The 13,524-nt window shown below is 45.1% G+C and overlaps 1 protein-coding gene across 4 annotated transcripts in view; it reads left to right on the plus strand.

Moving 5' to 3' along the window:
- The window catches only part of YPEL2 (yippee like 2), a 188,773-nt gene that overhangs the window by 21,682 nt on the left and 153,567 nt on the right, over nt 1-13,524 (plus strand). For all 4 annotated transcript variants that reach the window (XM_082372105.1, XM_082372107.1, XM_082372104.1 and 1 more), the window contains one exon: nt 1,794-2,107. In XM_082372105.1, the coding sequence (XP_082228231.1) occupies nt 1,991-2,107 (117 nt within the window). In that variant the 5' untranslated portion in view covers nt 1,794-1,990. The remainder of the gene's footprint in view (nt 1-1,793; nt 2,108-13,524) is intronic.

Here is a 13,524-nt window from a genome sequence, read left to right on the forward strand (position 1 = left end):
ACATGCCGCGGAGCGACTAGGCCCGTGCACCACAACTACTGAGCCTGCGCGTCTGGAGCCTGTGCTCCGCAACAAGAGAGGCCGCGATAGTGAGAGGCCCGCGCACCGCGATGAAGAGTGGCCCCCACTCGCCGCAACTAGAGAAAGCCCTCGCACAGAAACGAAAACCCAGCACAGCCATAAATAAATAAATAAATAAATAAAAGAACGTGAATTTCAAAAAAAAAGTTAAAAATAAATAAATAAATAAATTAATTAATTAATTAAAAAAAGAAAGTTATTTAAAAACAAAAAAATTAGCGGTGGGAGACCGAGCAGGGAAGACATTATGCCTGGGCCCCTGTAGGTCAGAATCCCTTCAACAGTTGGACATCTTGTGTAATTGGTCACCCCGGATGTGGAGCTTGCTTGGCTCAGCTCCTCAAGGGACATGCAGGGTAAAGGATAATGACCACTGCTGTCCTTCAGCCTAGTGCTGGCCAGTGGTGTTGGCCACTCAGGAAGCTATGCAGAGTCCCAGGGGTATAGTGGCTTTCAGTGACATTATGGTGGGAAGGATGTCGGGGAAGAAGGCAGCTTCCCTGCTGAAGATTTGGTTCCAGTGAGGTTCAGAGGAAAAAGAGGACTATGATTTGTGGGCTTTCTCCAAACATCCAGATGGATCCCAGGCAGAATCCAGCAAGGAAGATCTGATTTTGTTTGTCTTCCTCCCCTGTCTCTCTAAATAATTTTATCTTCAAAGCATGACGCAGGCGTTAATTAACACTCTGGCTCTCCTGGGAGGTAGGCAAGCGGGAACACCACCCCCGTTAGTGAAGCCCAGGGAATAGGTAGGTCCAGAAGCCTCAGGTATGTGAGCCACAGAGAAGCAGAGTGGATCTCAGACCTTGGGGTTTTGCCCTCAGACCTTTACTTGGACATACCCTAGGTGGCCCTAGGAGCCACCCCTCTATCTCAGTGTCCTTCTTTCCCATTAGAATAAAAAAGCTGAGGCTATGGAAGGAAAAATGCTTGGTACTGTGGGATGAGTAATGGAAAATTTGAGAGTTGAAGAGAAATTCTGGTCAGATTCACTGTCGTTGAGAATTTTAGATGCAGGATCCTGATTATACCATTAGTTTCATTAATTTACTTGCTTTAAAAAAACGTGCTGAGCATCTACTTCTGGGCAAGGTATTACAAACAGAGTCACTTCTCCTAGAAGTACTGGCTAGCCGCGAGGGATCCTGCTGGTTGGGAACTTGATCCTTTGTATCCCATGCTTAGTTCATAAGCGAAAGGTGGTGTGGGGTTTGTTGCCTCTTCAGATGGTGGTTTCGAGTGCTGGAGGACTCCTGGCATCCGGAAATGGATGAGAAATCCACTGGTGATTGTTGATGTAGCAAATCTCTAGAGACTAAACTTTTTAAGCCATTTATCTTGGTTGGATCAGGAGAAGGGTACCCTTAGGAGTCCTCTCCCTGGGGTTGGAGGTAGCATATCTTTAAGCCTGGCCTTTTCTAGGGCTCCCTAGGAATGGTGATCATGCAGGTTTGCTGGATGTTGGTAGGGTAACTCCTGAGAGCCCTGAGTTGATACTGAACCTCCGACTCTAGAACTGCAGCAATGTTGGGATCTCCATTGGTTTCTTTCTTGTTCACAGGGCATCTTGGCACAGTGTAAGAACAGAGAAGGGGGGTCATTTTATCCTGTAAACGTTGCCCTCTCTCGGGTGGCAGTTGGACTCTACTGTACTGGCCTTACAGGAAGCCCAGCTCCATCAGCTAATGATATTCCTTATCTTGGCACTGCAGGCTGCTGAGAACCAGCCCTAGACCTCTGCTTGAGGGTCCTTCCTCTGAAGACATCACCAGTGTGTGGAGCCTGCCCCACACCCACCCCCTGCCAAACCACGGCCTTTACCTGTGTCTTCCGGTGTTTCCCGTGCGACCCATCCTGTGGGAGTGCCTCGTGGGCCACCCCAGAGTTCACCCCACACTCAGCAGCGCCAATGGTGAAGATGACAAGATCCAAGACCTTCCAGGCATATCTGCCCTCTTGCCACCGGACCTACAGCTGCATTCACTGCAGAGCCCACTTGGCCAATCATGATGAACTTATTTCCAAGGTACATGTTCCCGGCAGGCGTTCCTTGCCTACCTTGGGGGAGGGCACTTCTGGCTTCTAGGTTTGCAGACGTTTATCAGCTCTGCCAAAGGGCCCGGAACATTTGTATTCCTTCTTTTGTCCAGGGAGGGCTGACCCACGTGGCTGTCTCACTCAGCTGAGAAATAACTCAGAGGTAGGGGGAGCGTGTACTCGTTTAATCTGTAACTTTGGAAAGTAAATGTCACCCCTGTTGAGTCTGTGGGGGCTGGGGGCTCGCGAGCCAGAGGGGAGAGGGGCTGAAAGGGGGTTGGAGCCTTGCACTCAGCTTGCCTGGGCTGTGTTGGCAGATGCATGCGATGTAGGGTGCTGCCTGCCTAGAAAGGAATTCTGAGAAAGGTGGTCTCTTGTAGGAGAGGTTAATGGCTGAAATGAGAGAGGGGACTATTGCTTTTGAAGCCCCTAGGGAAGGTTACCAGATGATTTAGTTACTAAAATGGGTGGCCTTTGGAGGACCAAAAGTGGCTTGGTGAAGAGCTGACCCACTGGCTTGTCGGGACCTCTCGGGCTTCTGCGTGAGGTGAAATGGCATGATGTTTGGTCACGATCAGAAGAAAGAGTTGGAACCCCATTTTCCCTGAGGAGCCTTGGCACCTGCTTCCTGAAGTTGGGGTGGGGGGATTATTAACAAATAAATAAACCTAATGTCCGGTTGAGCAGTCCAGACACTGGCTGCTTCAGGCAGCATTCAAAGGGGAGCTACTCCCTCCTGGCCCCAAGCTCCTTGCCAAGGGAGGAGAAACAGCTTTACTAGGCTGCAGGAAAAGGAGAAAGAGCTCATGGGGGACTTTTCGCTTTAAAATGCATCCGTCTTCGGAACCTGGACTTCATGCCATTAAAGTAAAAAAAAAAAAAAAAAAAAAACCTTTATGCGGACTCAGACAAAGTTTAAAAAAAACAAAATTTAGTGTTCTTGATCTGTTTACAAGAACTCCTAGAAAAGGTGGCATCACTTTCCCTGCCTCTGGCTCGGTAGCCCCGGGCAGAGCGGGAGGAAGGACCAGCAGTTACACAGCAGTCCTGTCCAGCTGGCTGATCTGACAGGAAGTGGAGAAGCTGCTTGAACAACCACGTCTGATAGTGGGGATTCTCACATCAGGACTGCAGATGGAAGAACTCCTCCTTCTAGGCCTCTTCTCGGGTCTAGGGTTACCAAAAGGCTTGAACCCTGCAGCCCTCAGAGTCCTGGTCTCTGGCCCACTTTCCCTTCTCTAGGTTTCTGCTGATTACTCTCCTCTGTGCTATTTGTGTTCCAGCCAGCCTATAGCTTCCTCCTCTGTCAGCTAACTCATCTTGTCTCAGATTCCTCTTGGATCTTTGGGGAACCCCTGGAGTCTGGAAGTTTGGATGTGGGGAGGCTATGTCAGTGAGAGGAGAGGGGAGTCAGTCCTCTTCGCTTTGGAAGCTTGCAGGGAAAATATGAGTTGTCCTACTTCTGGAAATCTCCAGAGGAGTAGAAGCCAAGACATCTTTTTAATATCCAGAAGTACTGTGGGGACTTCCCTGGTGGCGCAGTGGTTAAGAATCCGCCTGCCAATGCAGGGGACACGGGTTCGAGCCCTGGTCCGGGAAGATCCCACATGCCGCAGAGCAACTAGGCCCGTGCGCCACAACTACTGAGCCCACGTGCTACAACTACTGAAGCCGGCACACCTAGAGCCCGTGCTCTGCAACAAGAGAAGCCACCACAGTGAGAAGCCCGTGCACCGCAATGAAGAGTAGCCCCCGCTCGCCGCAACTAGAGAAAGCCCGCGCACAGCAACGAAGACCCAACGCAGCCAAAAATAAATAAATAAATAACTAAATTTATTAAAAGAAAAGAAAAGAAGTACTGTGTATCGTAAGAAGTGGAGGTAACCATAAACTGTATTTAAGCACCTTCTGTGTACTAAAAACTGCTACTTAACACTTTATAAATATTATCTCACTTAACCCTCATAAGAACCCTTTAAGGTAGGTGATGTTAGTCATATATCATATGGATGCAGAAGCTGAGACTCATACAAGTTGCCCAAGAACTCAAGTCTTGAGTTCTCAAAGAAGAGAGAGCAATTACTTTGAGCGTGTTCAAGAAAAATTTCTGGAAGAGGTGGTATTTGAGCTGGGCCTTGTAAAATGGTCAGAAGGGAATATGTGGGGACGGTAAGGGCCTTCAGAGTTGATGTCTTACCTCTTTGGCTTGGCACACAGGGCCTTGGATGATCTGGCAAAGCCTAGCTTTTGAGTTAGGGTCCCTGCTGCTTCCTTGCTTTATGTTCCAACCACTTGGAACTAAGCAACATTTCCCTGAATATGCAGATAGGGGTGTTTCGGGCCTCTGTGCTTCAGCCAAAAGCATCCGTTTTTCTTTACCTCTTTCCTCTGTCACAGGAGTTCTTACACATCCTTTTCCTCCTGGGGCCATGTCCTATTAGCTTTGTATCTCTGGGTCAGAATCTGACCCATGGCAAGAGCTCAATTAATGGTCAAATAAACAGATGGATGGCTCTTGAGCCTTGGGACAAGACAAGTGATGAGCAAAAAAGACTGTTGGCCTCATGTCCTCCTTTCTGCCCCTTTTGGGGCAGAAAGGCTCCTTCACAAGTCCAGGCCAAAGTCAGCACAGGCTGCAGTTTCATTGGCGACAACCGGTGCACAGATGGGGTGCATTAGAGCTTGATGATTAAAGAGTTGTGTTAAATGCCTGACCGTGGGGAGAGAGTGAGGGAACTGTGGCTGGCATTGCACAAAGATTCCTTTATTTCATTCCACAGCCACCCCCGGCGTTAAATAATCTATAGATTCTTATGCAGGTCCGCTTAATGGAAAGATCATTGCCCCAGCCCCCTCCTTGGAAAATGGGCCTTTCATTTTGTTTCTCTCTTCCATTTAAGAAAGTTCAGGGAGAGAATGTTTCTCCTGTTCTCCCCTCTTGACATAATCTCCTATGCGGTTTCAGAATCCACCCAGTGGGAGTTAGGAGCTGGGAAGCAGCTAACTGGAGCAGCCGTGTAATTAAATGATACTTTGTACTTGTAACAGAGCCTTTCATCTGGAAGCTTGACGTTCCATTGTTTGTTGTTTTTTTTTAAAAAAAAGTGAGTCTGCCTTCATTATGGAGAAGGCAACACAAAGGTCCAGAGAACTAAAGCTCAGAGCACGTGGCTAGCGGAGGACTGGGAACAGGATCAGGACTTCGGGCTCCCTTCTTATCAGCGTGGCTGAGCCGCCATGGAAATGTGTACTTGTCAAGTTTTAAACAGTTAGGATCTGTATTGATGTGGTGGAAAGACTCCTGCACTAGGCCTTCTGTCTTCCCAGCTTGCTTCAGATTCCTAGAGGCCTGGAATCAGCTGTCCAACCTCTGAGTCTTAGCTTCTCACTAAAAAAATGAGTTAAATAATATCTGCTGTGTCTAATGGCTAGTAGTTAGCACTCGTGTGCTTACTGTGTGCCATGGCCGGAACAGTCCTAGGAGGTAGCCCTACCTTATTTGAGTGTGGGGGGAGTAGGCTTACCTCATTGGGTTGTTAGGAGGCTGGATGAGATCATCGATGTGTGGGTGGCTTGCAAATCACAAAGCTCTATGCAAATGTAAAGTAGTCCCTTTGCTTCTCTTGGCCTTGATGTCCCAAAAAAAAAAAAAAAAAAAAAAAGCAAGGAGGTGGGGTGGAGGGAATTGTTACTGCCTAAGCAAATTTACTTTAGCCAAGATAGTTTCACTTTAGAACCTGGAGCACAGGAGTTGGATTTGAGAGAATAAGGCAATGGAAGAGAAGGACAGCCAAGTTGTGTGTGTTGGCAGAAAGGTAAGAGCATTTGCTCTGTAGGACGCTGGGGGGTGCGGGGCGTTGGGGGTGCTTTTTGAATCGATGACAGAACTATCTAGGGAATGTGCTGAGGCCTCCTACAATTTCTTTCTTCGGGGGTGCTGTGGTCTAAATGCTGAAGTGTTTGCACGCAGAGGTATTTTGAGTTGGCACGAGGAATTGCTCACGCTGTTGTTTCTCACTTAATGGTGCAAGTCACAGTATAAAAATATACTTTGGTTATAAAATAGTTTCAATAGTTTCAATAGTTTTAATAGTTTCAATTGGAACAGTTAGTTGCCCCCAGTGAAAACAATCTAATGCTCATTTCAGTGGATACTATCCATGATGGAAACCTGGATCTTTGCAAAACTTTTCCATAAAAATTATCTGTAGTCAGTCCTTCCCTTGCCTCCCTCCTGCTAGCCCTTCAGTGGCGTTGCAAGTAGACCATTTAAGAATGGTGAATTGGATTAATCTATCATGAACCCACTTTGGGGACGTTGGCTTCATTCCAAGACACAGGTTGCTCTAAGTGCCCTGGGTCCTTAGAGGGAAGGTGTTGGAGGCTGTGGAGTGGGCAACTCAGTGACCAGACTGAGATTACACCGCCTCAGGGCCAGGCATCTCTACCTCACACCCCTCAACTGCCGTCTGTGTGAGGAGCTGGGCCTCCTTCTGAGGCTGCAGCCTAATTAGGAGGCAGGTTCTTTTTGTTCCCTGTGGGGTTCCATTGGGCTCACAGTGGTGACATTTTGGTTTTTCCTTCCTGCCTAGACATTAGCTGCAGCATAGCTTTGAGAAAAGTGTCAGGGAGGAAGACGCTGTGAAGCCTGAAGACTTGTATTGATCTGGTGGCTGCTGAGAGGCCCACCCTGCCCTCGGCCTCCCACCTCTGCTTCTGAGCACTAGCGTTCTACACCAGTGACTCTCAAAAAGTCTTGTACCCCAACACAGTGACTGAGAGGTTGTGGACAAAGAGGGAGTACCGTCCCATCCTGTCAACTCTACGTGTCAGGGGTTATTAATTCAGTTATTTGTGTCCTGAAAAAACTTCATGTAAAAAAATAAATACAGAAACAGAACTTCTAAAAATCTACTCATTTCTTTTCCTCTAGGTGCCCTGGAAAATGTTAACAGTGAGCATCAGATTGTATTAGTTGTGTTAGTGACCTCTGTGTCACATTAAAAGGCATAATTCCTAAAGAAGGTATACAATAAGATACGGCTTTTGAAGATAATTCTGTGAGCTTATCTATCTTGCAAAATATATGTATGTATATATTGTAGTTTTATTAATTGAGAGGTATCCAGTGGATGACAATTATTTTTACAAAAACCATAATTCAGTAAAATTAGTTTTTCTATTCTAGCAGGAGGGGAAAAAAAGCCAGATTGCATGTAAACCTATAAATATCTGTCTCATTAAAAGTGTCCATTTTTTTGTTTCCAAAATAGTGGAAACCTAGGGCCAGAGTGATTGTTGGGTTTTAAGAAACAAAAGGTTGAGAACAATCACCGTTGCAGGACCCATACCATATAGCGGGCGCCTTTGCTTCTTTTGCAATGTTTGCAAGACACTGTTTTGTGTTTGTCAGTTTCCTAAAGAACATTTCTGAGGTGCAGTAAAGGCAGAATTAATAAATTATGGAAGAGTTCCAACATACACCAATAAGCCAAGTTTAAAAACACATTCAATCAATTTAGCTTTTGTAAAGAAAACCACATATCCAACCTAAAACTACTTACTTCTTTCCCTCAGCTATTTGATCTTTGAAAGCCCTAATCTCCTACTAATGAAGTGTTAGTTCTGGAGGGGTACAAATGAGCTATCTGTCGACCACCCAGGAAGGGTGACAGGTGAACCACGTCTACAGCAAATCTCCAAAGAAATGTGGTTAGATTACAGTGTTTCTTGGTGAAAAGAAACCATTTAGAGTTTGTAAGATAGAACATCTTATGATATCTTCTCCTCATGGGCGCAGAGATTGAATCAAGTCAGGGTGAGATAAACCATAAATTAGGCTGGTACAATTTGTACAGCATAATTGTTCAAAGTTGGGACCATCTTAACTGGATCTCAGAGGCCTCTGGCACATGTGGGTGATGGCAGTGGGGACTGTGCCTGTAACTTGCTCTTTTGTCTCATTGGCTCTGTTCTATTATTGCACGAATACAAAATATGTAATGGGTAGGGGTGCACTGTACTAGATATGATACTACCCTCGAGGATTTTACCCTCAAGAACTTTCACTCTAGTCGGGGAGATAATAGGTTCATAAGTCATCCCTTTTTTCTCCCTTAGAACAATTTAACACAAAATATACACATGTATAGCTCCTGAGATGTTACAACAAATTTAAAATATGTAGATCAACATGATCCAAATCATTTCCAAGACACCGTTATGGTGGTTCAACAACCATTTTACAGTGTATACTGAATGGATGTCCACATCGTGCCACAAAACCCTACTCTTTGTTTCCAAATTTGAAAGCTAGTCCTCCAGAGCAGGGGGCCAGTCAACCTCTACGGACACAACATCCAGCTCAGGAATGTCTGCAGTCACATTAATCAGAGTCAGTGTTCGGCTTGGTTCTTCCAAAGCCTCCGTGTACAAACTCTTCATTGTAGGTTCCAACTTGAGTCTTTAGATAGAGGCGAAAACGATGCTCATCCACATGGCACGTCTCCGTAGAGTGAACGGTGTGAGTTCTCACAGCTAAGGGCCTCTGGTAAAGGACCCGTAAAGGAGTTTTCTGGGCGCTCTTCAAGTCCCATCTGATTGTGGTTCCTCCTTTATACGTTTAGTTGTAGAAGATCCTTTCTGCTAGTCTTCAGATCATTCCCCAGGTCATTATAGCTGCTCTATAAATAGTTGTAGTTTAGGTGTGCCCATGGGAGGAGGTGAGCTCAGGGTCTTCCTACTCCGCCGTCTTGGCCACTCCCCCATAAGTTGTCCCTTCTTGAAGTTTGTATGGTCAACCCTCTGTATCCACAGTTCCACATCCGAGGATTCAACCAACAGCGGATCAAAAATAATTCGGGGAGGGCTTCCCTGGTGGCTCAGTGGTTAAGAATCCGCCTGCCAACGCAGGGGACACGGGTTCGGGCCCTGGTCCGGGAAGATCCCACATGCTGCGGAGCAACTAAGCCTGTGCGCCACAACTACTGAGCCTGCGCTCTAGAGCCTGTGAGCCACAACTACTGAAGCCCATGTGCCTAGAGGCCGTGCTCCACAACAAGAGAACCACCACAATGAGAAGCCCACGCACCACAATGAAGAGTAGCCCCCCACACATGCCACAACTAGAGAAAGCCCGTGTGCTGCAGTGAAGACCCAACACAGCCAAAAATAAGTAAATAAACTAAATAAATAAATTAAAAAAAAAAATTCGGGGAAGAAAATTCCAGAAAGTTCCAAAAAGCAAAACTTGAATTTGCTGCATGCACGCTGGCAACTATTTACATAGCATTTACATTGTATTAAGTGTTATAAATAATCTAGAGATGATTTAAAGTATAGTAGTTTATATGCAAATACCATGTCATTTTATATAAGAGACTTGAGCATCCTTGAATTTTGGTATCTGAGGTGGGTTCTGGGACCTATCCCCTGTGGACACAGTGGATGACTGTCCTTCACCTTATGGTTATCTTGGGTGGTCTCTCTCTTTTTTTCTGGCCACACTGCATGGCTTGTGGGAACTTAGGTCCCCTACCAGGGATTGAACCCGGGTCCCGGCAATGAAAGCACTGAGTCCTAACCACTGGATGGCCAGGAAATTCCCCACCTTATGTTTATCTTAAACCATTTATCACAGTATAACGATGAATGTCTCCCATTAGCCTGTGAACTACTTGTGGAGATAATTGTGACGTCATCTTTGTGTCTCTAGCACCCAGCACAGCTCCTAAAGACTGGTAAATTTTCAATGAATATCTGAATGAATAACTGGTAGTTCTCTAAGATAGAGACAGAATAAGGGGCTCTTAATCTGGGGTCCATGGGCTGGCTTCAAGGGATTTCTGAAATTGTATGTTTAATTCTATGTGTATGTATATTTTTCTAGGGAGGGTTCCATAGCTTTCATTAGCTTCTCAAAGGATTGTTGATCAAAAAAACCCCCCTTAAGATCCGTCTGTCTAGAAACAGAAGTTCTGGGAAGACTTGGTAGAAGTGACACTGAGATGTACCTTGAGGCAAGAACCTAGACGTGTGGAAATGGATGGGGAGAGGCTGGTAAAAGGAGCATCACGAACAAAGAAGTAGAGACCAGGAGTGTGTGGGGAGGAGCCATTCTTTTGGGTAACATTGAGAACTGTGTGAAAATGGATTGAAAGAGGAGGCTGAAGCCAGGTTGTTGGGAGAATAGAAGTTCGGACTTTATTTTGCTGGCAGTTGGGCACCACCGAAGACTTTTTCTTTTTTTTTAAAATTAATTAATTAGGTTGCGCTGGGTCTTAGTTGCAGCAGGCGGGCTCCTTAGTTGCAGCTCACCAGCTCCTTAGTTGTGGCATGCAAACTCTTAGTTGCGGCATGCATCTGGGATCTAGTTCCCTGACCAGGGATTGAACCTGGGCCCCCTGCATTGGGAGTGCAGAGTCTTAACCACTGCACCATCAGGGAAGTCCCAGCACTGAAGACTTTTGAGCAAGTAATGACATGACCAGAGCTTTGCTTTCAGATGGCAGATGTCGTGGTATCCTAGGTGAACTGCTAAAGAAGAGACTAGAATTGGGGAAACGAGTGTATATGCACCTCAGTGGTCTGCAGGTGGTCCAGGCACATGGTAGTCATTCAGTACATGTTGATCACCACTTGGGAAAGAACTACAAGCATTCTAGGGCTTAGAAAAATTCTCTCTATCATTTATAGCCATGAACAAGAGGAATTGAGTTCAGGAAGTCACACTCTTTGGTTGGGAGGCAGACCTGTCCTACAGTCTGTGAAAAATTAATGATCTGGGTGGGCATAGGTAGAATTGTTCACCAATTTATTACCAAAGGAACTGCTAGGGACCAAGTCGAGTGAATCATCTGTGTTTTTTGCTGCGGACTGCAGGCAGCTGGAGCACAAATCTGCTCAAATGTGGTCCTTTCTGTGTGGTTGCTTTAAATACCAAAAGGAAATGTTGACTTGAGCTATGAGGCATACCCTGAAAATTAATTCTGTGGTTTGCAAATGCCTGTAAGATTCCAGTCCTGAGATTGGTTTGTACGTTCGTGCCTCAGCATTCAGCAAGGACGCTGGTGATTGCAAGCCTGTGTTCCTCGTGAAAATCCGGACTCTTTTCAGTGGGGTGTTTCTCCCTGGGAAGCAAGAAGTAGGTGCAGAACCCCTGCCCCTGTGTTTTTATTTGAGCACCAGCACTCCTTAGGTCTCTGGAATGGTAAAGCTGCACCATTGCTTCTTTGGCTGTTTGTATTTTGGGGTCTGACTGGAATCTACCATTATACACTAATTGTTCAGTTCAATAATATATATATATATTTTGTATTTTAAGGATATACATTAAATTTTTATTATGAAATATACAGAAAAAGATGCATAGAACACAAATGTATGGCTTAAAGAATTGCTCATCTAACCACTACCCAGTTCAAGTAACTGAATGTAGATCATTGACAGAACTCTAAAAGCCGACAGTTATTCTCAACGTTCCCCTTGAATGTCACCATTATCCTGATTTGTATAGGAATTTCCTCCTTTCTCTTCATATTTTAACCACCGAGGTGTATATTCAGTACATTAACATTTAGATTTGCCTGTTTCTGAAATGTACATAAATAAAATTATTCTGTATAAATCTTTCATGTCTTACTTCCTTTGCTCAATATTACATTTTAAAGATTTATTCATCTTGTTACGTGTAGCTATAGCTTTTGGTTGTTGGTGGCGTTGCTGTATAGAGTTCAATAATTTTTTTTGTGTTTCAAACAACATGCCAGGCCTAGCCTGGGTGTTAGGGATAGAGAGAAGCCAACATGATTCCTACACTCAGAGAGCCTGTGATCTTTGGGGTACATGGGAATGTAAGGCTCACTACGGAGGGCAGAAGAATGGTACAGATGAGGTTGTACTGGTGCCAGGATGAAAAACACAAGATGAAAAATCTACATTGCTGCTATTAACTACTATTTATTGAAGATCTACTGTGTGTTAGGGACTCCTTACTTTACAACATCCCATCAAGGTGGGTATTAAGTGACTTGCCTAAAGCCATGGGGTAGCAAAAAGCCATATGGGATATAGGTCTAGATAGATCTGTGCCCTCTTTATCAGAGCTTGACCTATGTAGCTCCTTTTGGCATTGACTATTTTCTGGGTCTCAGTACTACTGGTGGTCAATCCTACCCCTTCTCCCCTCCTATCATTTCTCTTGCCTGGAGAATGCTTCTTTTTCTCTATTCAATTTCTACCCATTCTTGAAGACCAGCTTAAGTATTTTTTTCTAGGATGTCTTCCTGGACTGTAGGATTCTCTCCCTCCACTGAACGTCTGTAGTACTCACTGCCTCGTTGTTCATTTGGCAATTAGTAATGACTCTTGTAATAATATGGTCTGTGTTATTGTGGTTACATGCACTTTTATGTTTAATTGTCTTGTTTCCTAATAAGATTCTAAATGACCTGGAGTCACAGACTTTCCGAATGCCTTTGGCCCTGGGTTTTTCTAGTTCAACTCCTCATTTTACAGATTAGGAAACCGAGTGCCTCTTAACTTTGTACTTTGCCACCTCCTCCCTGCCACACACGCCACCTACTGCCTTACACATAAGGGGTGCTTGAAAATGCTAGACGCAGCCCTGGAGGAGAGGGCTGGCAGCCGGGATAATGAAAGTATCAAGCTGTGAGATCTTGGGCAAGATTGTTCTCTCAGGCTCTCCCTTTTCTTCATCCATCCATCCAAATGAGGCATTAGATTAGACTGTCATTAAAGGTTCCTTCCACCTCCCCCATCCTCTGATTCTAATATAGCAGCAGATGATGATACAAGGCAACATAACTTAGTGGTTAACAGTGTAACGTCTGAGTCAGGCTACCTGGGTTCAAACCTTGGCTTCTTTGCGTATTAGTTATGCAAGTTAAGTAACCTCTCTGTGTCTTGGTGCCCTCATTGGGAAAAGGGGAATCATATTAATCTTAGATACCTATAAGATTTTTGTGGCAATTAAGTGAGGCAATCAATATAAAGTACTTCTCACAGTGCCTGACATATAGTAAATGCTCAGTAAATGTTCTGTCTATGAATATCGTTAAGCAAAAAACAAAGTGGCGCTCAAACATAATCAGGTCCTGGCACCCATAACAGTTCTGGTATATTCGCTCCTTCCTTTTTTTGAGTCTCAGGTATTGCCCTTTAGCTATACGGTGTTGTCAGTGGTCTTCTGAGACCCATATAAGTCTCTGGTTCTTTACAGTAATTCCAAAGGGACCAACACGTTTCTGGAGGTAATTGAATATCAGCAGCAGCAGCTTCCATTCTGCTCTTGGGAGGCCTTACCTGCAAGTAGCTGGGAGGCCTCTCTAGAATTTAAATGGAAAAATCTGCCCCCTACCCGCTTCCCTTCCAGTCTACCAGGTGGTT

The sequence above is a fragment of the Balaenoptera borealis genome (assembly GCF_965194805.1).
Source record: "Balaenoptera borealis genome assembly, chromosome: 20".
NCBI classification, from domain to species: Eukaryota; Metazoa; Chordata; class Mammalia; order Artiodactyla; family Balaenopteridae; genus Balaenoptera; species Balaenoptera borealis.